Below are 26,458 nucleotides of genomic sequence, written 5' to 3' on the forward strand. Positions count from 1 at the left end.
CAGCAATTATAACATTTTCTATGAAGACATATTTTCTATTATTACAGCTGTGTTTTACTATATTGACATTCATTACAGTATCCGTTTTTATACACCAGCCTCCACTTTTGGGTGTCCGCAAAAGGATTTATAGTTGTTGACAAATACATTCATAAACACATATCTGCTTATAACTACATTGTAGTGTGTTATAAACCATTTATTAAGTGTTTATATAGCCTGTTGCTTATAAATGCTAAATAGAGGGACTTAAAGTTAAGTGTTAACCAGTGTTTTGCTAATACTGACAATACAGTATATTGACTTTGTATGTTAGTGCATTGTGGGCACCCACTGTGGTGGTGGTAAATAGAAAGGGTTTAACTATGACCTTGAATAGTGGAGCCATTAGGGGTAAAAAAAACAAAAAAAAAAACAACAACCCTCAAATACTTTCAGCCTCTAAACCCATACCAGCTAAGACATAAATATATGACAAATTAGGAAACATGTATCTCATAGTAATTATTTTTTCATCCTGTTTATAGCTCACAGTTATTATATGTCATATATATTACATTTACTTTGTTCTAAACTGAAAATAAAGATGTGTGATAGTCATAAGTTGTAATTTTGACTTACTATACGGTAGGGCATGGTTGTGACATATATATTAGGTCAAAATTAGGAACTATAATCATGGAGTCTACATAAACATATTTCATCGAGATGTTTTTCAGCCTTCAAACTTGAGTTTTGGTTGGCTAAAACCTCCACTAAGTTACCTCCCTGTGCGATCAATGGGCGTAAACGTTGGGTAATATTTTGGTTGTCCAGCAGAGTTGCTGCAGGTTCAGTTCTGCCCCCCTGTGGGTAAAGTAACCAACGCATGGGAGTTTGTATGCTGCTGCCAAGGTTAGTCATTAACCTTGTCTTCCCAGTCACTCAGGGCACCGAAGGCGGACAGTACTGTGTCCAAGGCATGCTGCCGCCCAGCCGACACATCTTACCATGGGCGACTGTAACCACTGGACACAAGAGCGGGCTTTAACCGTAACAGACGACATAACAGTAGTGTTTCACAAAGTTGACAGCCATGGCGAGAACAACGCCGACGACCTCGACGAGTGTGTCGATGATGAACGGACGGCAGAGAGGATTCACTTGCGAAGTAACCCTCGTCGTGTGTCGAGTGATTGTGAAGAAGATGCCGTGGAGAAAGAGGAGGCGACGGGAAGCGAAAATTCACCGGAAGGCAGCGAGAAGAAAACGCTTTGCCCGCCGGCGTTTTGCGTCAGAAGCGAGCCCGCATCCCGTGAAGGTAGAAGAGTGCACGCACTTAGTTAAACGGCATGTAATTAAAGCTGCCTCATCTTCACATCAGTGTCGGTTGTTAATTAACATTGTAATGGAAAGAAGATGCAAAAGTAAAGTGATAAGCGGCTGGAGAATCAGATTGATGACTTCCTGTTCACGTTATACAACTATGTAACGTCATGTATCAGTAACAATGACGTGTAGGCTATTAGCCTATAAAGAGGGAAAATACAGTTAAAGTCACTTTAAATTACACATTTTACAAGATTTACACGCATTTCCTGGTTCACATTAGGCCTACGTAAACTCAGAATATGCTTTACGTCGCAGTAAATGTGGGTCCCATAGTCTTACTGCAAAAAATGACAGAATTTCTACAGCATCATTATGAAATAACCTGTCTTTTAGTAAAGATCCTTTATTATTGTCGTATATTTCAGAATACAATATTTGCATTGATTGCGGTTGGCCTTGCCAAGAGTCCATATCTCTTAATTCCTTTAATTCCAAATAATAGTAAATATTATATCTCCCCCCTTTAATGTTTAAGCCTAACATATCAACAACTCCGTTGTTAGGTGTAGCCTAGGCCTATAGCCTACGGTCTGATAAGCCAGCTTAACATTTGCATCACCCTTGGAGAGACTTAATGACTGTGCACTTTTACAGTACCGGGGTTAGGCCTTTATCATCTATAAATAAGATATGATTTCATTTCGCAACTTTACAAGGAAGTGAGACATGCATTAAATCCCCCTACGTATCAGTATGGCATTATTTCCTTTTGTACCTGGTGTAAAATGACAATGAGCAATGCATTGTACTACTGCATGGATCCCCTTTGTAATTAACATGTTAGTGTACGAGTACACTAACTCCAAAAAATTATAATTAAGTTTGTTTTAAATCTTAGAATTTCAATGTCAATTCTATTTTTAATTTCAATGTATTACCTTAAATGACCTGCTAATAATTAATCCAGAAATTTTGAGTGCAAGCAAACTGTAATAAAAACTAACAGAAGTGAGCGTAAGACTGTAATACTAATGTACACTGTAACAATAAATGTCTATTAGGCATTATATATAGTAGAACTAAGAAAAAAATCACTATACACAAACAAAGCTGATAGCACTTCTCCAATATGACAATTGGAAGATTAGTGGAGGACAGATATTCATGTCTTCTGCCTGGCACAAGGTTAAAATGACAAATATGGTATATAATATACGGTATAGCAGACAGACACCGCATTGTGGACAAGTACAAAGAAAGATGCCTGGGTCACCTCAGGTTGAAATATAATCCAGGCAAGCATATCAGTTTTATTGTTCCACAGGCAGGGTTTGCAAACACTACACCTCTGTCTTGTGCAGATCTTTTGTTTGTGGTTTTTTGCAGCTGAATTTTTGCCCAGCCCACATGGAGTTCAGTAACACACTCTTGGTTTCACTGCAACCTACAGTTGCTGTATCAACATGACTTAAATGAAATATGGAATATGGTAAACATGGCACTCCTCCTATAGGGCCCCCTTCTCTCTTTTTCTTCTCTCATGTCTGCCTTTCTTTCCCTCACACTCAATCCTTGTGTTTTTCACTGTCTGCCTTTGTTTGTTTTGTTTTTTTCCACAGGCTCAGAGAAACCAAAGAAATGTCCAGGTCTCGGTTTGTTCTATGCTTTCCTGTCCACAGTTTTCTTCTCCATCATTGCCCTATTGGTGAAAACCATCCAGGGAATCCATGCCATAGAGATCAGCGCCATACGCTGCTTCTTCCAGATGCTCTTTATTATGCCGTTACTCATCTACCACAAGTAAGCATGATGGAGAAACTCAAACATTTCGATTTCCACAGTTAGACAGTTTAGGTTAAATACCAACACTAAGATTTACACATACTGTATATGCAATAGTAAGAGCTATAGTTACACTCTCAAACCAACAATTTACATATTGTGAGTACATTAGGTGCATATCCTTGCCAGTAATTTACCTCTCTGGATTCCTGCATTTGTGCTCATGCCTTACCACCCACTTCATGGACGAGGATTGTGGCTTAACATACACGTTGATAAAAACAAGTTTAAAGCTGGAGTGTGGGACTTTTACATATAAATGTCCATATAAACGTCTGTTACATTCAAGCCCTTGCGAAACGAGTTCACTTAATGCTGATTAAGCCTATCACCGCCAGATAAATTTCTCTGTATTTCACAGTATACAGAGTTTTTTAATCTAGTGTCTGGTGTGACATTACCGCGCTGGTGCACCGGTAGTGATGCGTTTTATGTCAACCAGCAATGATTGGTTTCCCCTCAGATTTGCCAGGGAAATTACGTCATGTTCAGCATCCCGACCCATCCTGACAGGTGATCGGCCCTCGGGTATCTTTGTTGGACCGCAAGGCATACTGGGTATGCATGACTAAAAGCTACTGTAATTTTTGCTGTAGGACTGTTAATATGTCACTTTATTTAGTTTTAATATTTTTTCAGGCAAGAAAGTAACCATTTAGATTCCCAATATGTGGTCAGTTTGTCCAAATAACCCCTATTTGGAAATTTGCTCGAACGTTTTCACAGCTGTGAGGTATGTAGAGCCCTTTCATTCAAAACTCCACCCAAACTTCACACCACCTATCCAGTTACCAGACACCCACCACCTATCCAGTCATCCCGCGCTGCCACCCAGTGGACATGGCATGCAACCCAGTAGTCAGCGGAGTACGACCCAATGTGATATGGATTCCGGAGGAAAGGCTGCACTGGGAGTGAGCTCCTGATTACATTTCAAACTTGGACCCAAAAAAGTGGAACATTTTGCAAATTAACACTCAAAAATCTTCAGAAAGGACTTTATAGAAGAAGGAATAGCATTGATCAGCAAGAACAGAAAAGAAAACTTAATTTTTGGATATATTTTTCAAATCAAAACAACTAGCTAGCTGTCAACTGCTAACTGCTAGCTGCTGTTACCAATATTCCATTGGAGATACAGCACTAAAGAAGCTAACAGAAGAGTATTTTTTTGAAAACAAGAAGAAAACTTAGAGGATCCTTTCTGGTAATGTAATCCACGCATGCTGGAGCCTCTCTGCACACCCTGGACTCAAAAAATACTGTAAAATTAACAAATAAAAATTTGTGGAAACTGATGAAATCTAGAGATGCTGCACTAAGGAAGGCAATTAAAACTAGAAGAGACACTGACATGCTGATTTATAAAGGTTTAAGGAACAAAGTTATCCAAGAGCTCAGAGAAGCTAAATCTCGTTTTTATCTCAATATTTTGAATGAGGTAAAAGGCAACGGTAAATTGATCTGGAAAAACATTGATAATCTCACAAGGAGGGACCCAAAATTTTTAGGAGATTTTAAACTCAAAGTACGCCAGGTTTTTGAGCTGGTAGAAACTAATGAGTTACAAGTAAACAAAATCATCAGCTCCTAAAAAAGCTCCAAAAGTAGAGATGCTTTCTAATTTGACACCATGTTTGTCAAATCACATAAAGATATTTTAACTCCCCCTATTGCTCATTTAATTAACTTGTCTTTTAAACACAGCTCCTTTCCTGATGACTGGAAATGTACCATTGTCACGCCTATTTTTAAATCTAGAGACCGCCTTGAAGCCAGTAACTATAGACCAAGAAATATACCGCCAGTACAATCATTCAGCAAATCATTCCACCGAAACTGCTACCTTGCACTTAATAGAGCAAATTAAATCGAGACTTGACAAACAAGGAGCAGTTGGTGCTGTATTTTTAGATCTGTGTAAAGCATTCGACACAGTCAATCATGATCTTTTAATATCGAAACTCTCTAAATTAAACTTCTCATCTAGAGCACTGGCATGGATGTCATATTGTCACTGGCGTGGATGTCATTCATTTCTAATGAATTTAATAGAATACAGTGGGTTAAAGTTGGTGACACACTGTCCAGTAACATGAAGTGCACAATGGGTGTTCCTCAAGGGTCAGTGTTAGGTCCCCTATTATTTATCCTATATATTAATGATGTCCCTCAACAGTGTCATGATGCAGAGCTACAAATGTATGCAGATGACACCGTTGTGTACACACATGCAAAAACAGCTGAGTTAGCTGCTGCAAAGCTAACAATTGCATTGGAAAGGATCACACATTGGCTTGATCAATCATGTCTGAGTCTAAATGTAAACAAGACAAAGGGTATGTTTTTCTCTAAGACTATGGTACAACCTCCTAACACTGATATTTTCATCAAAGGTGAAAAAATTGACATAGTTACTGATTTTAAATATCTTGGTGTGACACTGGATCCAAATTTGAACTTTAAGAAACATGTTTAAAAAACAGTTAAAACCATTAAGTACAACTAAGCAAATTTTAGACATATTAGAAACTGTCTCTCTTTGGACGCAGCCAAGATATTTATGCATGCTATGATTCTTTCCCATATATCTTATTGCATCACATGTTGGGGGCAGGCTGGAGAAGCAGCCATAAGACCTCTTGAGTCCTTATATAAACAAACTTAAAACTCTGGACAAAAAGCCAATGCATTTCCATCACTGTAGGGTACTGGAGAAATACAGTTTACTGAGCTTTGAGAATTTTAGATTATCCTCAAATTTGTGTCTAGTTTATAAAATTTTAAATGGTTTGGCCCCTCCTCCACTATGTGACTTTGTGTACACTCGCTCAGTAACTTCTATTAGATCCTCCAGAATATCCTCTATACAAGATTGTACCATACCATTTCGTTGCACTGCATTTGGGCAGTCAGCTTTCTCTGTGAAAGCCACAACTCAGTGGAATGCCCTACCCGATGATATGAAGAACTGTAGTTCAATCAATACATTCAAGGCCAAATGAAAAAATCTACTAGAGACCAATCAGCTGTGTGACCATTGAGTCTAAACTCCATCTATGGTCTTGATTTAAATTTTACAAGTTCTAATTGACATTTTGGGTGTATGTGATGTGCTGTGTGTAGTTTTGTATTTTGTATTTTGTATGATGTGTTCTCTGTGTGTTTTTTTTGTTTTGTTTTGTTTTTTTGTATGTTTTTTGTTGGGGACTACAGATGCAGACTAGGTTCAAGCTAACTCTGGTGCAGTGCATCTTCAATGTTTCAAACTGCACACTGTCTCAATCAATCAATCAATCAATTAGACATTGCACGCCACCTAGTCGACAGCACACACCACTCAACCACCCAACCCAGCTGGATAGAGGGGGTTTGAGAAATTACATGGGTGTGGATAGTCTATTAAGTTTGATCAGGGAGATTACCCTGCATGTTGTAGGCAGACAACTGTTGTCTTGCATTTATTCTGTGCAGACCATTCTGTGCTTATTTATAAACTGGACACAGACTATGTATAACTGAACCGTCAGTGTTGTAGCTGTTGTTAATAATGTTGAAGGGTTAGGGTTAATATTAACCCTAGACAGGGGGCGTGTTATCAAGAAAAAAATTAAACTTGCGAATGAAATAACAGAATTTTGAGGCTTTTTCTATAAATTCTATTTCATGTCAGAAAATGCTTTGATACCCTTTTTTTCAAATTGAGTGACAAAACCATTTTTAAAAAAGTTTTTAATTCCCCAATTTTCGTTTGATGACTGGGTAGGTGGTGCGCAGTTTGGGTGGAGTTTTGAATGAAAGGGCTCTCCATAGTATGGAGCCAATCAATCCATCTATGCTTCCATCTATGCATTGACAGATGGAAAGTCAGATCATTTTAGTATCAATGTTCTTTTCCTCTAAAAATCTTTGATTATGAGTTGACAAATTTCCAAAAAAACATTCTTGTCTTTTGATAAGGTTATGGTTTTATTACTTGATTGAGAATTGGTTTTGAATAGAGGAATGATTTTGAATCGCATTGTGACCTCAGGAATCAAAACTATACCAAAAGACTACCACCTGTACTTATATCCATTCACCAACCTGTCCATCCATCTGTCCATTTGTCCATCGTCAATTCCTCTTTTTTACATGAATCGTCCACCAACAAATATGTTTCTGCTCACCTCTTTTCAGCCCCACCCATGCATGTATGCATCCATCCATCCATCTATACATTCATTTGTCATCTCTCTTTCTGAAATGCACATTGTCAGTCTAATCATCCATCCATCCATTCATCCATCATCCTCATATCTCTGCTCCTCCAGGACAGGTTTCCTTGGTCCCAGAGATAAACGTGTATATCTGGTGCTGCGGGGTTTCATTGGTTCCAATGCCATGATCCTGCTCTTCTATGCCGTTCAGCAGATGCCGCTAGCAGATGCCACTGTCATCATGTTCAGGTGAGAATAGGTAGGAATTTAATTGATTGTGGATAAGTAAAGATTATACTAACACTACAAACCATCAATCTCCCTCTCATGCTCATTCTTTCTTCTCCCTCCTCCAACATTTTCCTCATTACCCTTGATTATCACTCTCCCATATTCTTTGTCAGTAATTCATTAAAAAATCTTGGCTGTGTTCCTCATATGAGATAAATCTGTTAAGACAACAATCATCATTCCTCATCATTTTCTCCCAACTTCCCTCTATTCTTTATTTATTTCATTGTACCTACATATTGATCACTTTTTCAAATCACTCTCTTTTTATTAAACCCATTCTTCCATTGTCCATTGACCCCTCAGTAACCCAGTCTTTACCTCGCTTCTGGCCTGGATTTTCCTGAAGGAGAGATGTACAATCTGGGACTGTGTCTTCACTGTTTTTACCCTCTCTGGAGTCATCCTCATCGCCCGACCACCATTCCTCTTTGGCGAGGATGTCCATGGCATTGAGGGCAACTACACTAATCACATCAAGGGGACTATTGCTGCCTTTGCAGGTCAGAAGATGACTCTGAAAATGATATATTGTGTTTTTTAGACCATAATGAATCAGTTAAATTATTAGAGGAAGCTTAAAATTCTTGTTCTTGTCTGCCTCCACTAGCTTCTCCCCATGTCAGCTCCTTACAAAATCAAAGAGTGACATTAGCCACTCTGCTAGAAGTCTTATTATAGCTGCTTGCATTTGCAGCTTGTATTTTCCAACCAGCCGGATTCGCTAATTCAATGACGTGGTCATGATCCCTCACTGGCTTCCCATCCGCAGACACTGTCAATTATGTTAATCACCCAGCCGGGAATTGAACCCTGGTCCCTGGAGTGGTGGGAAGAAGCCTTTTCTTGTCCCTAAATCTGAAATGAAGATAGACGAGTAAATTATGAGCTTTGCTGTGTGGCTAACTTCTCCTCACTGCTACAGTCTTATTTATTATCTTTCGAGAACATTACCGCAAATAATGGACCTCACTGGTGGTTAGTATCTGTTGGTGTAACAGGGTTATTCAGATTAATTTTGGTTATCAGAATTAATTAATTAATTAATAATTGGTTATTAAGAATAGGATTTCATTCACATTAAATCCACCCGGGTGCACCACTCTGGAAAACAAGGAACTGATAACCAACTTACTGATTCAGGCTCATAACATGTCATAACATTGTTGTTACTGAGCCCGTAGCATCAATGAAATAACAACACAATGAAGGCAATTTGGAGTGCTTTGTGTGGCAGAGGTTGACTTTAACAATATTCAAGCAATATTCAAGTGCTTGGAATGGTTTCTCCAGAATCCTGGATGAAAGCAACTCGGTCATCTGAAGCCTGATGACTGCTTCCTAGACTGTCTGGTTTCAGGGTTGTGCCCAGATATGCTCATGGTGGCAGTCAATCAGCGGGGCCAGCTGGTCCATCAAGTCTTGGCCAATGAGTTGTTCTGTGTCAAAGGCACAGATGTAAATGGGATGAATGAGAGTCATCTCCTGGAAGGTGAGATCAAGCCAAGCATGTTTTATTATGGGAGCCTTATTTTGTGTGTAGCTGATGAGGCTCACATCACAGGTTATGGTCTGCAGTGGTTTTCTGATGGAAATCACCGCTCCAGCAACCTCTGAAAAGGTGTCTGTGCATATTAGGCCGTATTCAGACCAAATCAGGTGGTGCTGCGTTCAGCCGCAGGGTCGAGCGGAGGTGTGTGGGGTTGTGGGCATGTTTATTTGTGCTCTAGAGCTCTGATGTGCTCTGATTCACCGGCTTTCTCGCAGTGCTCCCTCTCTTCATTCATTCTCTAGCTTGCTCGACCATAGCTGCGCTCTCTCTCTCTCACTGGTGCTCTCAGCTCTCTCTCTCTCTTTCTCTTGTCTTTTTTTAAAATGAGTTGGGAAGCCGACGGCAGAGTCTAACTCTTAACTTTTAATGTTATCACACGAAGAGAAATGTCCTCCCCTCGTCCTAGTAACGTCTTTGTACTCCCTGATGGCAGAGTGTACAACTCTGATCAATGATCTCCAGCTGTGATTGGCCACCGCAGCCTTCAGCCGCAGTGACGTCAGGTTGCGTTTCTTCAAAAGTTGACACTGGCTCAACTTTCCAGCCGCAGTCTGGTGCAGTGCCACAGTGGCCAGAACTGGCAATTTCGCTGCACCGCCTGATTTGGTCTGAATACGGCCTTAGACTGATCTCCGAGCCCGTGTCGAGCAATGCCTGAATGCTCATACACTCCCCTACCAACACTGAGGTGTATATGTGCTTAGTGTTGCCTTTGTGGACAAGGTTGCTCAAGAACTGCAACGAGGAGCATGTCGGGTATTGGGCATTACTGCTTCTGGTAGTGTCTTGGTCTCCCTTGGGTTCTTCCCCCAGCCTATAAAGTAGACTCTGGCTGTTGAGAGGGAAGGTACCCAGCCTAGTCATGCTGACGGAGGACTGCTGTTGGTCCCTTTTGGGGAGTTGTCTGGCTACTTTGAGGGGCGGCGGGATGTATTGGGATGCTTTGTCACGTCCGCCAGGAATTTCCGGATTAAGCTGAACTCTGATCTGAACTCACTCCTTCCGGAGGATTCTGGACCCTTCCCCTTGTCCCTGTTCCACTGTTTGGGGTTCTGACCAAGGAGGACATTGCCTTTCTTTGGAAGGGAGTTCGTCCTCTTGCTCTATCCTGAACCTGAGGGTTGCCACTGTGGTCATTCCTCTGGTTCTGCCACCTGCCCTGCTGGTGAGGGTGTGAGCATTTCTGAGGTGCAGCTCTAGGTGGAGGAATTAACCAACCTTCCAGTCCTAACTCCGTCCTCTTTGAAGACTGGATGCCCAAGAGCTTGCATCGTCTTCCTTATCAGTTGGCCACACAACTGTTTGCCATGTCATCTGGGCCATCTTTCTGACCTCCTGCATGGTAGATCTACCCTGTTTACATGAGTGTAATGTGGGTTTGCACTCAGGGGTGGAGGTTGTGGAGGAAGAGGGACCTGAAACCTTGTTCTTCCTCAAGACCCAGTGCGTTACTTCCCTGGAAGTAAGCATTCCTCAAGTACCTTTAGTGCTCTCATGAAGACTCTAATTGCCTCTGCTTGATTTGGATGGTGCTAAGGGTGGCTGATGTTTCATGAGTACTCCTCGCGCAGGACCCTACAAAGCCTTGAATAACTTAATAACTGTGGATACATGATGGTTGCATTTCAATGAAAGCATGAAAACTCCTGGATGTTGTTTTCCAGATGAGTTTTAGCTTCTCATGCAATGAGGCATGAGGTAAGTCTGTTCAATCTCCTGAAGGTAGTTATTGACACTAGAATCTCGACTCCCTGGGCCAAAGCGCTCTACATCCTTCACGAGGGAGTTGAACTGTCGCAAACGCAGACTGGTGGGCCAATCTTTCTTTGACTGATGTGACCGCGGGCATCTCCCGCGTCTGAGCTGTCAGAGGAAGTGGTTCTGGATGAGTGCTGGGGTCCACCTGACTCATCAGAGGATGAGGACTGGACACGCCTGCACCGCTATGGTGTGATGTGCAACCCTTCCCTTTTTGTTGCAAAGGCGGTGTTTTGCTGGTACTCTGTTTTGGGGGCACTCAAGTTGAAGGCAGCTGAGGTGTGGCCTCGTCCCCAAAAGGTGGCGTATCTGTACTCCGAGGGCAGATCAGTAGAACTCCGGATCCAGGCTGTGTAGCTTGGTTACAGGCTGCACCGGGTGTTATGTAATCCTCTGTGAGTCCACTCTCTGAGGGGGTACATCCCAAGTCTCTTATTTGATATTTCCTTGCTCCTTGCTTGAACCAGAAGTTGTTCTGGTCCACCATTTTGAAGGCCGTCCCAAGTCTCTTATTTCTACTCTGAGCAGTGAGGAGGGATCTCTGAGGAGCCATGAGCGAGGATACCTGAGAGCAGCCTTCACGGAATTCTTTTAATGGACGACATGCCTCCTTATTGGATATCAATTATTGATTGGCCGATGCAGCTGATCGGACTGATCTGACCCATCACAATATCACTGCAGTTTCATACCATAAGTGGAGACAGATTACAAATTAAACTCAAGTGTATAACTCCCAACTTTTTTATTATATTTGTTTTCTGATTCAACATCTAGTTAAAAATCTGTGTTAATTGTCAGTCTGATCAACAAACTCCATCAAAAGGTCTACAGCTGTTAAAGCCGACTGACAGCTGACCTGTGAAGCCCTACACATCACAATCCTTCCAACACTCATTTATGAAGAACCCTGTTTTCACAACAAATGTGCAAGAGCAACATTGTACAGTGAAAGGACATTACAAGGACGATATATTCATCAGGTTCAACTAAATTGAACTTTGACCCCAAATATGTTGACCACCACAACACACAACTAATGGCATTTTGGCATTCACAGGATGTCATGCAGTTATGATGGAGCCATTTTCGTTATAGAGAAAAATGGAGGAGAAGTTAATTTCGTGCATCTCTTAATTTTGGGTGATATATTCCTCTACTCTCTGACCTTGCTGGGACTTCAGTAGAAAAACTAAAGCATGTCAGATATGTCAGAGGAGTCTGAACAATAACAAGTTTCAGTCAATATTTTGTTAATTAACTCAAATAATCCTATGAATTCAGTGACAGATATGTAGCTGTGAAGCAGTAGATTTGAAAATACGTTGTATTTGTGCTTTCAATTTGTTGCTTTTTATTATTCTGCTGATTGGTGCATTCATCTGGTCTCTTATATTTTTATTTATTCTCAGGAGCGCTTGGGGCTGCTTGTACATTTGTTGTCCTCCGCAAGATGGGGAAAAGTGTCCATTACTACCTCTCAGTCTGGTACTATGCTGTCATCGGTTTCATTGAGTGCATCATCACTGTTTCCGTCCTTGGGGAATGGAAAATCCCATTCTGTGGCCGTGATCGCTGGATGCTGATGCTGATTGCAGTCCTGGGTATCGCTGGCCAAACCTTCCTCACAAAGGCCCTGCAGATCGAGAAGGCTGGACTCGTGGCTCTGATGAGGACTGTGGATGTGGTGCTGGCATTCATCTTCCAGTTCATTTTCTTTAACCGTGCACCGACCTGGTGGAGCCTCGGAGGGGCGCTGTGCGTAGTGGTGAGCACCAGTGGAGTAGCACTTAGGAAGTGGTACACCAACAGTCGCAAGGGGGGAGGAGCAACATAGAAATCTTTACATACTTTACTATTTATTCTTTTTTCACTATCATATGTTCTTGATTTATTCTGTATTTTACTTGTTATTTACATGCAAACCTGAGAAGGTTTATGTTCTTTGGAGAATTAAAACAGAAATATAGAAGGATAATCTAGCAGAGGTCAGTTATGAGCTTGTGGTAGTTCTAAAGTGCATTCTTTATATCTATACATATTGATTCTTGAGAATCAACATGCATAATTTATTGTTATGCAATTGTTATGAGAACAGCAGTTCAACCTTGCTGCCCCAAACCTTTTGCTGCTCCCCTGGAGCCTATGTAGCTAACTCAGTTCTTATTCAACAGGTATTTCCTGTTTTCTTTGATAAAATGTGCACTGCCTAAATGGGGTGAAAGTGTAATTTCACTATAATGAAGCAGTTTAATGAAAGATACCCCCAGATCCATTTTCCCTTTGCTTTAACCTGAATGACATAGCCAAAGAGTTATATTGCATTGGGACCATTCAGACTGTGTTAAATGACTCAGCAATCATAGTATACTAAAAAAGTATACTACATAGCCTTTGTTGTGACTGTATATTTCATTGTATTTTGGTATGTAATAGACATTATCAAAGGAGTAGCTGCAAAAAATACAGTATTATATATAGCTGGGGTGCTTAGAATACAGCTACAATCACACTGTAAGAGAAAGAAATATGCGATGCAAACCAAATAAGCAGTGTTAGCACTTAACATCAGATTCATTACAGTTTTTTAGCAAATATAAAGGATTTATTATAAAGACATTGTCAATTAACATCGACTCAAGTAATAAAACTAGAAATCAAAATTCCAAAATTCATAATTTTTTACTTAAAAACAGGGTCATGCATGTAAGATTCTCTCAGGGATCTCCCACCACACTGATTTTCCTTTTCATCGTTGCTGTTTTCTCTTGATATATCAAAATATGATAAGTTAATATAACTTATTATCCAATACATGGATCTGATATACACTGTAAGCTTAATCAGGGTTTCCACCAGAAAAGTTAAATTGTGCACTGAGTAGTGGACAGAGACATCTGTCCTCCCTCCTGCTCTCTGCTGTAAACATGTAGCTGTTAGTGAGCAGCTGCTCTCATGTGTCCCAAGGTCTTGGTGCTTGTTTTTGGTAGAAACTCTCCCGCTCTCTGCCTGCTCTCGGATGGTAAGCAGGTTGCTCTGGTAGCTGCAACCTCACCGTCGCACACATGCTCTCACTCTCTCTAGACCGCACAATCGCTAGGCACTGAGCTATTCCTTAAAGGAGCTACGCTACTTATACAACACATTATAGTTTAGAATACATCTTAAAATACATTCTAAAAAAAATCCCTGATGCTTAGGCCCAGCGGGGGGTCAACTCATGCACAATAGGCCACCGGGCTTTGAATACACTGGTGGAAACCCTTCTTAATCATTTCTCAACTATATCTTGAAGTGCCTTAAACAGGGAACTTTATCCTTCAGCTTCCCTTAGTGGAGATGCTCAGAAACTATCGGCTTTTGCTACTGGGCAGCTCTCAGGTGTGATTGTGCATATCAATATGAATGTGAAGCAGGGTGCTTCTGAAAAACAAGTCAACTCAATAAGAAATTATTTTTAAAATGCTTTAAAAGTTTAAAAAATTAAGCACATAAGACATGAACCTTATCCCCTGATGACCACACTGATTTCTTTACCATCTCATCTGAGCTAAAGCATCTAATTAGTGTTCACAAGAGTCTAAAAATATCTTTTCTGTGATCCTCTAAGGTTTGCACTTTGTCTTTGCTAGAGTGTAGAGAAAGTAGCCTGCCACTAACGTTCAACACATGAATTGATCATCCGAACAGCTGCACACAAGGATTGCTTTAAGAACTTCTTCAATTAACTAAAGGACCTAGAAAGGAAAGATGAGAGGTGAAACTACAATGTAACAGTGTTGTTGTTTTTTTAGTATGGACATGCACATCATATAACCTGCACCACTCAGTTTTACCTGTAGTATCGTTTTTTGTGATAGACTCACTGACTAGAAAAACAGCTATTTGTGATTCCTGTGCCAAGTTGAGAATGTCTGTATTCACCTTATGATTATCCTACAAGGATTAGTCGATGAGTAAAACTCCCAGTAAAAAAATAATAAGTGAGACTTTAAAATAGTCTTAAAATATAGTGTTTTGGAATTTTTCAGAGCAAAAATAGAATGAATCTTGTGCTAAAAGCAATATTGTCTGCCTTGTGTATCACTGTCCTTAGTTGCAGTGTGAATAAGAGATCATTTTGATGTGTTATTGTATGTAGGAAACCCCAAAACTTACTGATATCAAGGGATCGGGGTTTTTAGCTCAGCAGCACGTTCTGTGTTGTGTTTGGTATACTTCTGTATTTGTAGCTTTTAGCGAGTAATTTCCTGCTGTTGTGGCTGATGAAGTCACAGTGCAACTGCAGTCCTCCATGTTTAATTGGGTGCAATACAGCTAGGAAAGGCAGGCGATTAGAGCTGCTAGACTTCTACTTGATATTCCAAAAGTCATTCTTGCTATTTTTCACACACTGCTGTTTCTGTTCTTGTGTCAGCACAGTTACATCATCAGACTTGCCTCCAATTATAGTTCTTCCGTTTATACAGTATACTGTATATCACTAATAACTGAACTCTTGAGTTTGCACATCATTATTTTGTTAACAGGGGTCTGAATGTGACACCTATATGACAGTGATATATGTTTGTTTACTTTTATTCTCTTCTTTAAAAAGTCAAACTGATTCCAAGGGGAATATTTAGATCTACAATGGCCCTATATGGCTTGGCACACATTGTCATATGTAAAACTTAAAAAAGCAAAGCTCCCATTTTATACTAGAGAAAGCACTATAGATTGACCTCATTTTATTTTTATTTACATGTAATTTACTCTATTTGGAAATTGCACTTAACTGCACAAACATTATGCAACAAGAGCAACGAGAGGGATTATTCTTATTAGGGTTGCACTGATATGACATTATATTGTCAATACCAATTAATTTTTTTTTTAAAAACTAACAGAATTCTGAACCCATCTATTGTTTTTAAAGAGTAGAGTAGAGTTTGATGATTGATTTGGGGTCAATGTACAACATTATCAGTACACTCTGTCTACATATGAAATAAAAGCAAAATATGCCCACTGTGTTTTAATTACTGATGTGATCCCAGCATCATACTTTAGTGAGGGGGAATTTAATTAAAAGCACTGTGCTTCATTTTGTGCTCCTACTGTTTGATTTGCTTTGACATAGATTTCTTCTTCTCAGAATATTAGCTTCATTGACTTGAACACTGGTAGTGTAAGCACAATGTGTTGTATTTCCATCAGATGGGTAGATAAATGTTTTATTCACTTGTTTCAGGACCTATAAGCCTTACAAACCTACTAAAACTGTTTTTAGTGTTTTATAACTATGCTTTAATAGTATTTATTTTACTATTTCTGTAATGTATTACATCGACATATTCTACAAGATGTATATATTTCTGCATAGTGATGGTTTCTATTTAGTATATTGTGATTCAGTAATAAATTCTTTATGAATTCATAGATTTTTGTCTGTTGTCTTGACTAATAACATGAAACAGTTGTGTTTTTTCTGAGAAAAGGTTATTTTTGTGCTTTCAAGCTTCTGTAAACCTGTTTCTTTTTCAGAAATCACGCTTTTTGTTTGAAATGTGAGTGAAACTTGTGGAACAGACCCAAACTGTGTAACTGTGTAGGGATGTTGTCTGTGCTTACATCATTGTCCCCAAAGCCAATGGTGTAACCCGGCTCCACTAATGACTCAATAGGTGACAATGGTACAAACTAGGCTATTGCCAAAGAACCTTTTTTTACAAACCACTGAGTCAGGTAGCTGTTGACAGTAGTACTTAGAATGGTACCTGGCTGAGTGGATTGTTGTCATTGTGTTTTTATGCATGTGTGTATGTACATGTGCATGCAGGTTATTTGTCTCTGTGAGCATTTGCACAGGTCTTTGTTTATTTCCCCTTTATTTGTAAACAACACACGTTTGTGAGGCATTGTGCATTCATGCAGAATAGCTGTTTTTCGTTGTGTGACAATATAACCCATATCTTGCAAAACCAAGTCTCGCACCCGCTGTAGTAGGGCTAACTGCAAACAGATTGTGTTGTACACTCACTGTGAAAAATTGCTTTTTGTACTTTTTAAAAAAAGCTCTACATTCAGTTTCAACAGGCAATCGCTATTCATTTCTACAAAGCACTAACACCTATACAGTAAAGGCTACACCCATTGATTTTTTTAAGAGCCATTATATACAAAGAACATTATTATAGGATACATTTTATTGATTTTATGTATTGGGAGAAGTAGAATGAACAATGATACTTCTACTATGATCAATACTATTGTTATCATTATCATCAGTAACAGCTGTATAATGGTAATATCTTACTACTAAACATGTAATGAACCTTTCCTGACAGCAGGGGGTGGGATCCACAAAAATACAAATTGGCTCCTGATGTTTCTTCTCATCAGTATCCTTAAATCTGTTAAAAGTTATGGTAGGTAGTTTGAAGTTATTGTACTGCAAATACTTGTGGTTCTATTAATGCTTTGCAGTCATTAACTGAATGAACAAGCTATATGATATACAGATGGGTGACAAATTAAAGGAAAAACCTCAATGAATGAATGTGGAAACTTCCACACAGGTGCACTGCATGGTAAAATTAAGCAATTAACATCCAGTCATGCTCTGTGGCATGTATAAAAATGCTGAACAGGCCTAGTTAATTCTGATTTTGTATCAAGATGGCAAGAGGAAAAGATCTAAGTGACTTTGAAAGAGGGTTCATTGTTCGGGCACAGACGGCGGGAGCCTCAGTCACAAAGACTGGCCATGTTTCAGCTGGCTAGTGTTTCAATAGGAACAGTTACTAAAGTGACATCTTCATTTAGATCTATGGGAGGTAGGTTGCAGGTAGGGTTGCAATGCATAAACCCCTCATTAAAAAGATGAATGCACATCTGAGAGTTCAGTGGTGAAAAAAGCGATATGGTTAGATGAGTCATCCTTCAGCATATTCTAGACAAGTGGGCGAGTGCATGTGTGGCGTACACCAAGAGAACGATACAGGCTTTAATGCTTGGTCCATTTGTCCCCTTAAAGTGAAGGGTCAATGCAAATCAATACAAAGTTGTTCTTAGTCATCACCTTTATCCTATGATGAAACATTTCTATTGTGATGGGATTGTTCTCTTCCAGGATGACAATTTCCCATCCACAGGGTATAAGGGGTCACTGAATGGTTTTATGAGTATGAAAATCAGTCATGGCTAAGACACTTTATGTAAGTTTTTCCTTTGATTTGTCACCCGTCTGTATTTTTCACTGGAGACATTTTGACTTGTCATAGCAGGAAAAGCGCAGGTGGAACTGATAACATTAACAATGGCTCAGCTCCACTCAAGTGTCCAAGGTATATATATTTTCAAAGTGACTATATACCAGACTCATAAATTTAGATAAACTAAATGTGATTCAGCCATCATATATGTTATTTATTGCACCTATGCTTTTCCTGCTTCGACATGTTAAAAGTCTTTCATAAACTATCCAGAAGTCAGTGTGTAAAATCGCATTAAGCAAGGTTCACATTTGATTTAATAGGATAGTCGTTTAATTAAAATCAAATGTACATTGCAAAACAAAGCCAAACAACCAATGGGAGATGTAGTTCAGGTTCATTTTGCAGTTTGCTTTCGAGAAGTTTATTTAGAAGAGAAAAAAAGAAACAGTCAACACTTACAGTGTCAGATAAGGTCAGAGGTGTGTGTCCAAGATAGCCTTAAAAGATTAAGTTATCATTATATGCACACATGCAATCTTTGGATTTCTCTCATAGGCCTATCTGTGTTTGTGTTTGTGTGTGTGTGTGTGTGTGTGTGTGTGTGTGTGTGTGCCTCCCGACACAGAAATATCTCCTTTCATCAAGCTTTAAAACTGTGTTTACCTTCAACTTATAAAAAGATAAAACCAAGATAAGTTTCTGATCAAAGTCTCTCTCTTCTTTATCTCCTTTCTATTTTTCTTCTTGGTTGGAGTTCCTCTTTCCATAGTCCCTAATTCACTTCATTTTATTTTCCCTTAAACACACTTGTGGTACATCACTTGAATGTAATTCTGCAATGCATAAAGTTGCATTGTATCAGATGTAATAAACAGGTAAACATGAAGATATGTATGGACATTGTCAATACACGTTGGACTACATTTACATCCCTATCGTGCCATCAATAAAATGACACAACCATGACGTTGCAGGACTTGATAGTGCTAGATAGGACTTAGGACAAAGTCAGATGAAAGTGTGTCACTTAGAGCACATGTTAGTATGTAATGAAGATAGATAGCTAATAATGGAAAAGTAACCCGCCCTCCTTTTTATCAGAAACTGGGGATTCCCAAAGGTTTGAGCGCTCCTGGGTGGAGGAGGTTTGGAAGAAAGGAGGGATTGCACATTCCTGTCGGATGGCATAAGACCTTCCATCAGTGGAGCGGCAGGGAATTGGAAAATAATCCCTCATTTTCCAAGTTGAAATAAATGCAGTTATAGGCCGTGAAGTGGAAGGGGCATCACTCTTTTGCGCGTGCTCCCGCTGTCTCGGGGGGCGTGTGGCGGTGCGTTCACAGGCGAAACTACTACACAACTGAAACGGTCTCTTTTACTTTCAGAATTATAAAGCAATAAGGCAATCAAGAGATAAATGAAACCACATGTCATGTATTTACTGCGCACGCAACTTCAAGAACACATTAAGCTACATGATCTATTAAAATGTTTTCTGCTCCAATTAACCTGTCTTAGCTCCAGACCATATCGTAATCACATGCGGACTCCGGCACATCTGGCTCAAGATCGGCAAAAAAATTGTAGGCCAGCATCGACTGAAAGCGGTTTGGTCAAGTAGTCAAAAATTTAGAGACCTTAAATTTGCAGTGTAATCGCTCTAAAACTAATTATTTGGGGCTGAAAGGAAACGATGTAGCCTATAGGACACGCTGCATGTGAACGTCTGGGAATTGTTGCCAGACATTCCAATGTAGTGACACACACACACACACACACATACACACGCGCGCGCACACGCTAACACACACACACACACACACACACACACACACACACACACACACACACACACACACACAAACTCTCCGAGTTATTGTCCTCCTGTCCGCATATCAGTGGCTACTGCCGCTTTCGCGTGCTGTTGGATATATTGGAATTTTGTAATTAGACGTTATAAAACAGCCACGACAAGACTGGTTCAATTCATATAATAATTAAAAAAAGTTTTTACAATTACCCTGACAAAAGAACGCGTGCTCTTGCTTTCAAGATCTCATCAAGTACTGTGTGTTTGTTTATTAATGTAAACACAACTTTATTTAGGGATAGTTGCATTGTATCAGATGTAATAAACAGGTTTGTTTGTTTGTTTGTTTTTTTTTTTTTAGGATTTTCCCAATTTTATATATGTACGGACTGACAAATTGGACTAAAGAGCACGGTCTAGACGAGCTCTATGTGAAAGGTGCCTTCTGTTGTGATTTGGCGCTATATGGATAAAATTGACTTTACTTGACTTGATATATTTATTCCTGAGACTATGAATTGAATGAATATGAATCATGAAATTGAAAAAAAATCTTTGCTACGTAATACAAATAAGCGCACTTAAATAAAAATCTATTTCCTACAGTATCTGCTGCTGCCAGTGGTGATACTGAGATCCTTTATTGTAAAAGTTCTGCATTCAACATTTTACTAAATTAAAAGTGCATAAGTGATATCACCAAAATATTGGCTTCTTAATGTATGGAAAGTAAAATCACTCATTATTGAATGAATCTGGTGTTAAGCATGTAGTAAAAATTGCAATATTTTTCTACTGAAATAAATGTAGTTGAGAAGTTCAGCATAAAATGGAAATACACAAGTAATGTACAAGCACCTGGTTTTTTTTTCATATATGGCATCAACCTGCCAGGGACTGCACATGAAAATTAGCCTGTGTGGCTAAATCTGGCACATTTACATGATGGACCCAAGTGCTCATGTTAACTAACATGTATTGTCCCTTCTTAAATAAATATAAACATAAAAACCTCGAGTACAAGTGGCCACTGAAGCCCACTTAAATCGTAAAACTAATCAAAAAAGCCACTCAGAAATTCATGTTATGTGGTCAATTTGACAAAACCACATCAACTTCAAGTTAGAATGTAAAAAATCCGAGGAGCACCTGAAGGCATCAGAGAAAAGAGAGCGGTTTCCCTCCGTAGCGCGAGCTGCTGCATCAACTGTACCTCCGCGAGACTTGTGTGAAGCGAGTCAACGAAAACTTAGCAGAACATGTGTTGAAATAGCCGGTATGCGGACTTTTGACGGGTGCTGACTGGATACGACTACACTGGTTGGTAAGTTTGTACCACGGCATCCCGAAACTGTCACCTCAGCAGAAGTTTAGACACGTTTTTTCAGGCTTTGCGTTGCATGAGTCTCTCGGTCGGGTGTACGGTTTGTTATGTGAGGTTGCGTACGGTGTCAGTGACTCCCAAAACTGGAGTCCAGGCACCCCGAAGTCGCTCAGAATATTATATAATATTAATGTTATTGCATGTACTTGATATTGCATGCGGGGGAACTGTGGGTGTTAGCTTGACTCGGCACAACTTACTGAAATAACCTTAGAAACCCCTTTATACTTCGAAACGGAGAATATGGGGGCTCTATCGTTGCTGCTATTTGCCTTTTTGAGGGAGCTGCAACACCATAAAACTTGTTGGTATTTACTGACACTGAATATTGGCACTCATTCACTTTGAATGTGATTCGCCTAGTCGGCAGGTAAGGTGTTTAACAGTTTTTGTTTCTGTGTGTTTACATGGTCCTCTAGGCATCCCTCCGGGGACTGTGACCTTTAACCCCGTTTTGTTTGTGTTGTTAAAGTGACGATTGGTTTAAATTGGAGATCAAACACTTCCAAATGGAAATGAAAGGGAATTACTTCTCAGATGAATCCAATCCAGATCAGAAACACTAAAAATAAATAAATAAATTTTAAAAAAAAGCACAGGAATTGTGCCTGCTGGTGTCTGTGGTGCAGAGACACATGGGCAGCTTATGAATAAATACAGTCCATATGACAGTCTGACACACACTAACAGGATCACAGGACCTTGTTTACAGTGCAAAGTGAGAAGCCACATGAAGAAAATTCATCTCACTGTGACTATGATTCTATAGTGAGACTTAGTGTCAAAACTGGCACTTTTTAAAATCTAAAACACTTGGAACATCCTTTTTATATATTAGTTAAATATTTACCAGACAAAATGACAGTGTGTTAAAGGGCATGTCTATGTTTGACTTCACCTCTCCCCAAGTGTCTGTTTGTTTCCATTGTGCATACTTACACCGCATCCAGTCATCGTGTGTGCTCCAGCATCATGTCAGCTGTTAGAGCAGTTGGAGAGAGAAGGTGTGTCGATGTCCTGACAAAGAGATCTGTAACAGACAGGGATGGGAGACTGGTTGGACTTGTTGTTTCCGATCTAGCTATTCTGTGTATTTGTGCTTCCTCTCTTCCAGAAACCCCTTTAAGTGCTTCGATGTTGTGGAGCTGTGGAGCCGCTCAAGACATTGCAGTTTTTCTGGTTTGTCTTTGCTCTGCCACTTTAAGTCGTTAAACTTTGTTATCTTCTGCGTATTGGCATTCCAAGTTGTTTGCTGTCTTTATTAAAGGATGAACCTGCAGCTGCCAATCTGACATGGAAATTGTTGATCCTTGATAACCGCTGTAGTGTTACGGGTATTGAAATTCAAGTGGTTTTCCTCTTTAGCTGTTCCCAAGTTGATCTTCTGACACAAGTCTTGCGTTCAGTAATTTAGATAAGATGTGTTATCATGAACAAGTTGTAACACAAGACATTTGAGGATGTCGTCTTGGGTTTTGGGAAACATTTATTGACAGTTTTCACCATTGTCTGACATTTTAAAGACCAAACAACCAATCAATTGAGAAAATAATCGACAGATTAATCAATTAATAATCTAGATGTAATAACCCAGATCCCACTAAATAGAGAGTCTTGCTTTGGTGCTGCAACCAGATTTCAATAAAGTGGCTGCACAGAATGAACACTTTAGTGAAATTTTGATGGTAGTTAGCCATATGTTTTGTGATTGCTGTACACTTACATAACATCGACTCTGTTCCCAACAACGTAATCTGCTCCTGAAACCAAAAAATAATGGCAGATGGCACAAAGCAGACTATAAACTAGTTCATGTAACGTTCATCAACAGCAACAGGAATGTTATCCGTGAAAACCTTTTAACTGATGGCCACAAGGTCACAGAGAATGTTTTGCACTATCGCCATCATCTTTACTGGCGTGTCTCACCTTTGTTATGCCTCTTTCTGTTATTATAGCCACACACAGACACAAACACACACTCAAAAAGACAGGTACCAGTGTCTTTCTTTTTTCAAGTCCAGCAGCCTCCCTTCCCCATTTTGAGTCATCTTTTATTGTCTTTGTTAACATGCACACACTAGCATTCGCACACTCATTCACCGTGAAAATACAGTCACCCCTTCTTGAGTCAGCCCTCTCCCTCTTGTTGTTACACTGATACACACACACGCACACACACACACACACAGAACCTCTCTCTCTTTCTGTACAGTTTCCACTGGCGTCTCTCTCTGCCCTGCCCTCTAATCAAAGCCATATGTTCTCCAGGTCCCTCGCATGAAAAGTCTGTTCTGTTTGCAGCACTTTTCGCAGCATTAACCGGCCTCTCATTTTGTTATTGACAGAGCGAGTCTGTGTTGAAAATGAAAGGTAACCTGCAGAGGGGTTGCAGGCTGTCGTTTCATCCCTATTCTTGTCTTTTCTTCGTGGAAAGGTAGATCGTTTTCTCTCGCTTTACCCCTTAATGACGATGGAGTCTCTTGACATGCTCATGTGTGTTTCCCATGCAGCTGTGTCGGTATTTGTGAGCTGTCTGTGTGGCTGGTTTGATAAAATCCTCATGAATTAAAGTAATTTCATTCCTCGGCCTTGGTAATTCCTGACAGATCACAGCGTTAAAGATTTTCAGGGTGTGTAGGCCCACATTGCCAACTTATTAGTGTAACCCTTTGCCAATTTGGCCTCATTATCTGACCATGACTAATATAAGCATAACCAGCACCCTTGTTCTGTGGGGACCTACCAGGAACAGACATGTGACTCATTTTGGGTCCTTACCCAAAAGTTTGGAAGCACTTGCCTCAAATGAAGAGTAATATTTGTGCCCTTATTTCTCCAAATAAATGCAATGCCATCCTGTTTATCTGGTTATGGATAAAGTTCACATTCTGTTCAGCTAATCTTTCTTCTGTGACATTTACAGGCAAGCAGATGGAAAGTGTTTTTTCCATCAGTTCTTACCCACTTGCTGTGATTTTCTGCCCAAAGCTGGCTGGGCTTGACACTCAAGAGTTCGGGCCAATTCGAGCTCTTTGAATTCGCTCAAGCTTCACTCAGGTTGGGATTCAAAAGTTTGTTGAATTGCTTTCCTCAGTCGAGGCACTATTTAATTGTTCCCATTGTAAAAATGAATAATAACAGAAGTATGAAGAATGTAATTTGACTTTTCACGTGTTCTTTTTTTAAGTTTGTTGTCGATGGTTGACTGTCATGTGTAATTAAATCCACAATTCACAGCACAGTTAATGTCCGCTGGTTATTAATCCATCAGCAGTTTGAGGTTGTTTTAGATTATGTTTTTTAATAAAAATCAGCCATTAGCAGCGTTTTGGCTTATTGAACGCTGCAGCGATTCAGTGTTGGGTAGGGTTGAAACGCCATGTCAGTTTTTTGATTGGACTTTTGTTTTTATTGGTGGATTTTTATTGGTACTCTAAAGCACATGCCATCACATCTCACCCTTTGTCCAGGTCTTTGCGCTTCATGGTAACAGTTTCTTTTCAATGGCGACCAGTTTAAGGAATGTGATTGTATTGTAGTCATATGATGCGTCTTTTCTTTCTGACCCCCAGCGTTAAAGAAAGAGGGGGATGGGAGGGGGGGGTCCTTTGCATGTAGGGGGCTTATTCTACCTCAGTTTTAAAGAGAACTGTGCAGGGTTTTCTGTAAGTGCATTTAATGCCTGATGGGACGTTTACTGATACAATAAAAATCTCTTTTATTCCTGTTTTAATGTCTGCTAAGCTCTTAATAAGCCATCAGTGTACACTGTGGTTTGGAGCCATCTAAGAACATGATGCATAAATTGTTGGATACTCTGCCCCGTTGGTTACTGTTGTTTTCGCAGGACAAATTTACTTTATGGTAGCTGGCATTAAGTGTGGCCATACAAATATTTGCATGTTGCTCCAGGTTATATTTGTTAATAGTAATGTAATAAATTGTGTTACTTGACTCACTTGTCTATCAAAAGGAGTGTTTTAGATTTAGCATAGTACTAATAGTCACCTTTTTAGTAACACCTAAGTATTCTAAAAACTTAGATTTCATTCACAAATCTGCCTCCTTGTCTTCATTTACATCTCCCCTTTGTGACTGAGAAGGTTTTCTAGTGGAAATCTGCGTTGTTACTGCGTGACTGTTACTTCGCTTGCAGACGCGTGACACCAGTTGGAGCGTCTATCTATTGTAGTCTCACAGAATAGCTTTTTTTTTTTTTTTTTTTCCTGTGACCCCTTCACAACAGAAAAGGGGATTCCTTCTCTCCCTGACCTGCTTATTATGCTGGAGGAATGCTAAAGATCCAATGCTGAATCTGAGTGTGAAGTATTTAGCAGTGTTTTGGAGGCTCAGGAGGATAAGTGGCATTTCAGCTCCGTTTGAATCCAGCTCTCATTTTACATTTTCCACATCTCCTACTTTCCTTTATCCATCCCACTGTGTTGTAAAAGAAAGTCTTAAATATGAAGTGTGGAGGTTATTACCAATAACCCATGTGTACCTCACTGATCAGGGCTTTACTTTCTTGTGCTGCATGTGAAGTAGGACCTAATCACATACCAGGCTGTGAGTCATCGTTTGGATGAGTTGTGAAATAATCCCTCATGAATGAACATTAGAAAAAGGCTTTTATGCGAGAGTGAAGGCCCCCCGTTGAAGGGATAAACACTGATTTAGGACAGGGTTTGAAAAACTATTCCAGTCCTGGGACCCAAACTCATTAAAACAAATTGTTACTCATTTTGATTGAAGACCCATCAGATAAAAATGTTATTAATCACACAGGGCATGAGTGTTTCCATCATTTCAATTACTAGTTGAATGTCTCAACTTGGAAACAAAACGAGGTCCACTTTAGAGTTGTGTAACTTCAAATTCATGAATTGATGAACTAACTTGTCAACAGTTGCGTACTCACTCAACAAGGAAAAACAAAGCAGTATTGACTTCCCATTGCAGTCCTATTTTTTGCCTCCTTTCCACTGTAAGTCCAGTATTCACCGCTATTGTATCCTTCCTCCCCTTGGAGCAAGAAATGACACTCCACATTGCATTGGCAGTTTATCACTTAACCAAGATCATAAAGGAGACCTTATTAGGACTGCAACT

The 26,458-nt window shown here is 39.7% G+C and overlaps 2 protein-coding genes across 5 annotated transcripts in view; both read left to right on the forward strand.

The window, feature by feature from the left end:
• The first annotated feature begins 63 nt into the window (after positions 1 to 63).
• On the forward strand, positions 64 to 15,825 carry slc35g1 (solute carrier family 35 member G1). Its single transcript, XM_042398207.1, has 5 exons — positions 64 to 1,300; positions 2,931 to 3,111; positions 7,467 to 7,601; positions 7,950 to 8,146; positions 12,366 to 15,825. Exons 1-5 carry the CDS (start codon positions 991 to 993, stop codon positions 12,788 to 12,790), a joined length of 1,248 nt encoding a protein of 415 aa, XP_042254141.1. The 5' UTR covers positions 64 to 990; the 3' UTR covers positions 12,791 to 15,825.
• Positions 15,826 to 21,158: 5,333 nt separating this feature from the next.
• The window catches only part of plce1 (phospholipase C, epsilon 1), an 82,812-nt gene continuing 77,512 nt past the window's right edge, over positions 21,159 to 26,458 (forward strand). For 3 of the 4 annotated variants that reach the window (XM_042396666.1, XM_042396668.1, XM_042396669.1), the window contains exon 1: positions 21,159 to 21,286. The gene's annotated coding sequence lies outside the window, so the exon portion shown is untranslated. Of the gene's footprint in view, positions 21,287 to 22,460; positions 22,526 to 26,458 lie in introns of all 4 variants that reach the window. The other variant, XM_042396667.1, reaches the window with a different exon arrangement.

This window comes from Thunnus maccoyii, chromosome 20, assembly GCF_910596095.1.
Source record: "Thunnus maccoyii chromosome 20, fThuMac1.1, whole genome shotgun sequence".
In the NCBI taxonomy this organism is placed as follows: domain Eukaryota; kingdom Metazoa; phylum Chordata; class Actinopteri; order Scombriformes; family Scombridae; genus Thunnus; species Thunnus maccoyii.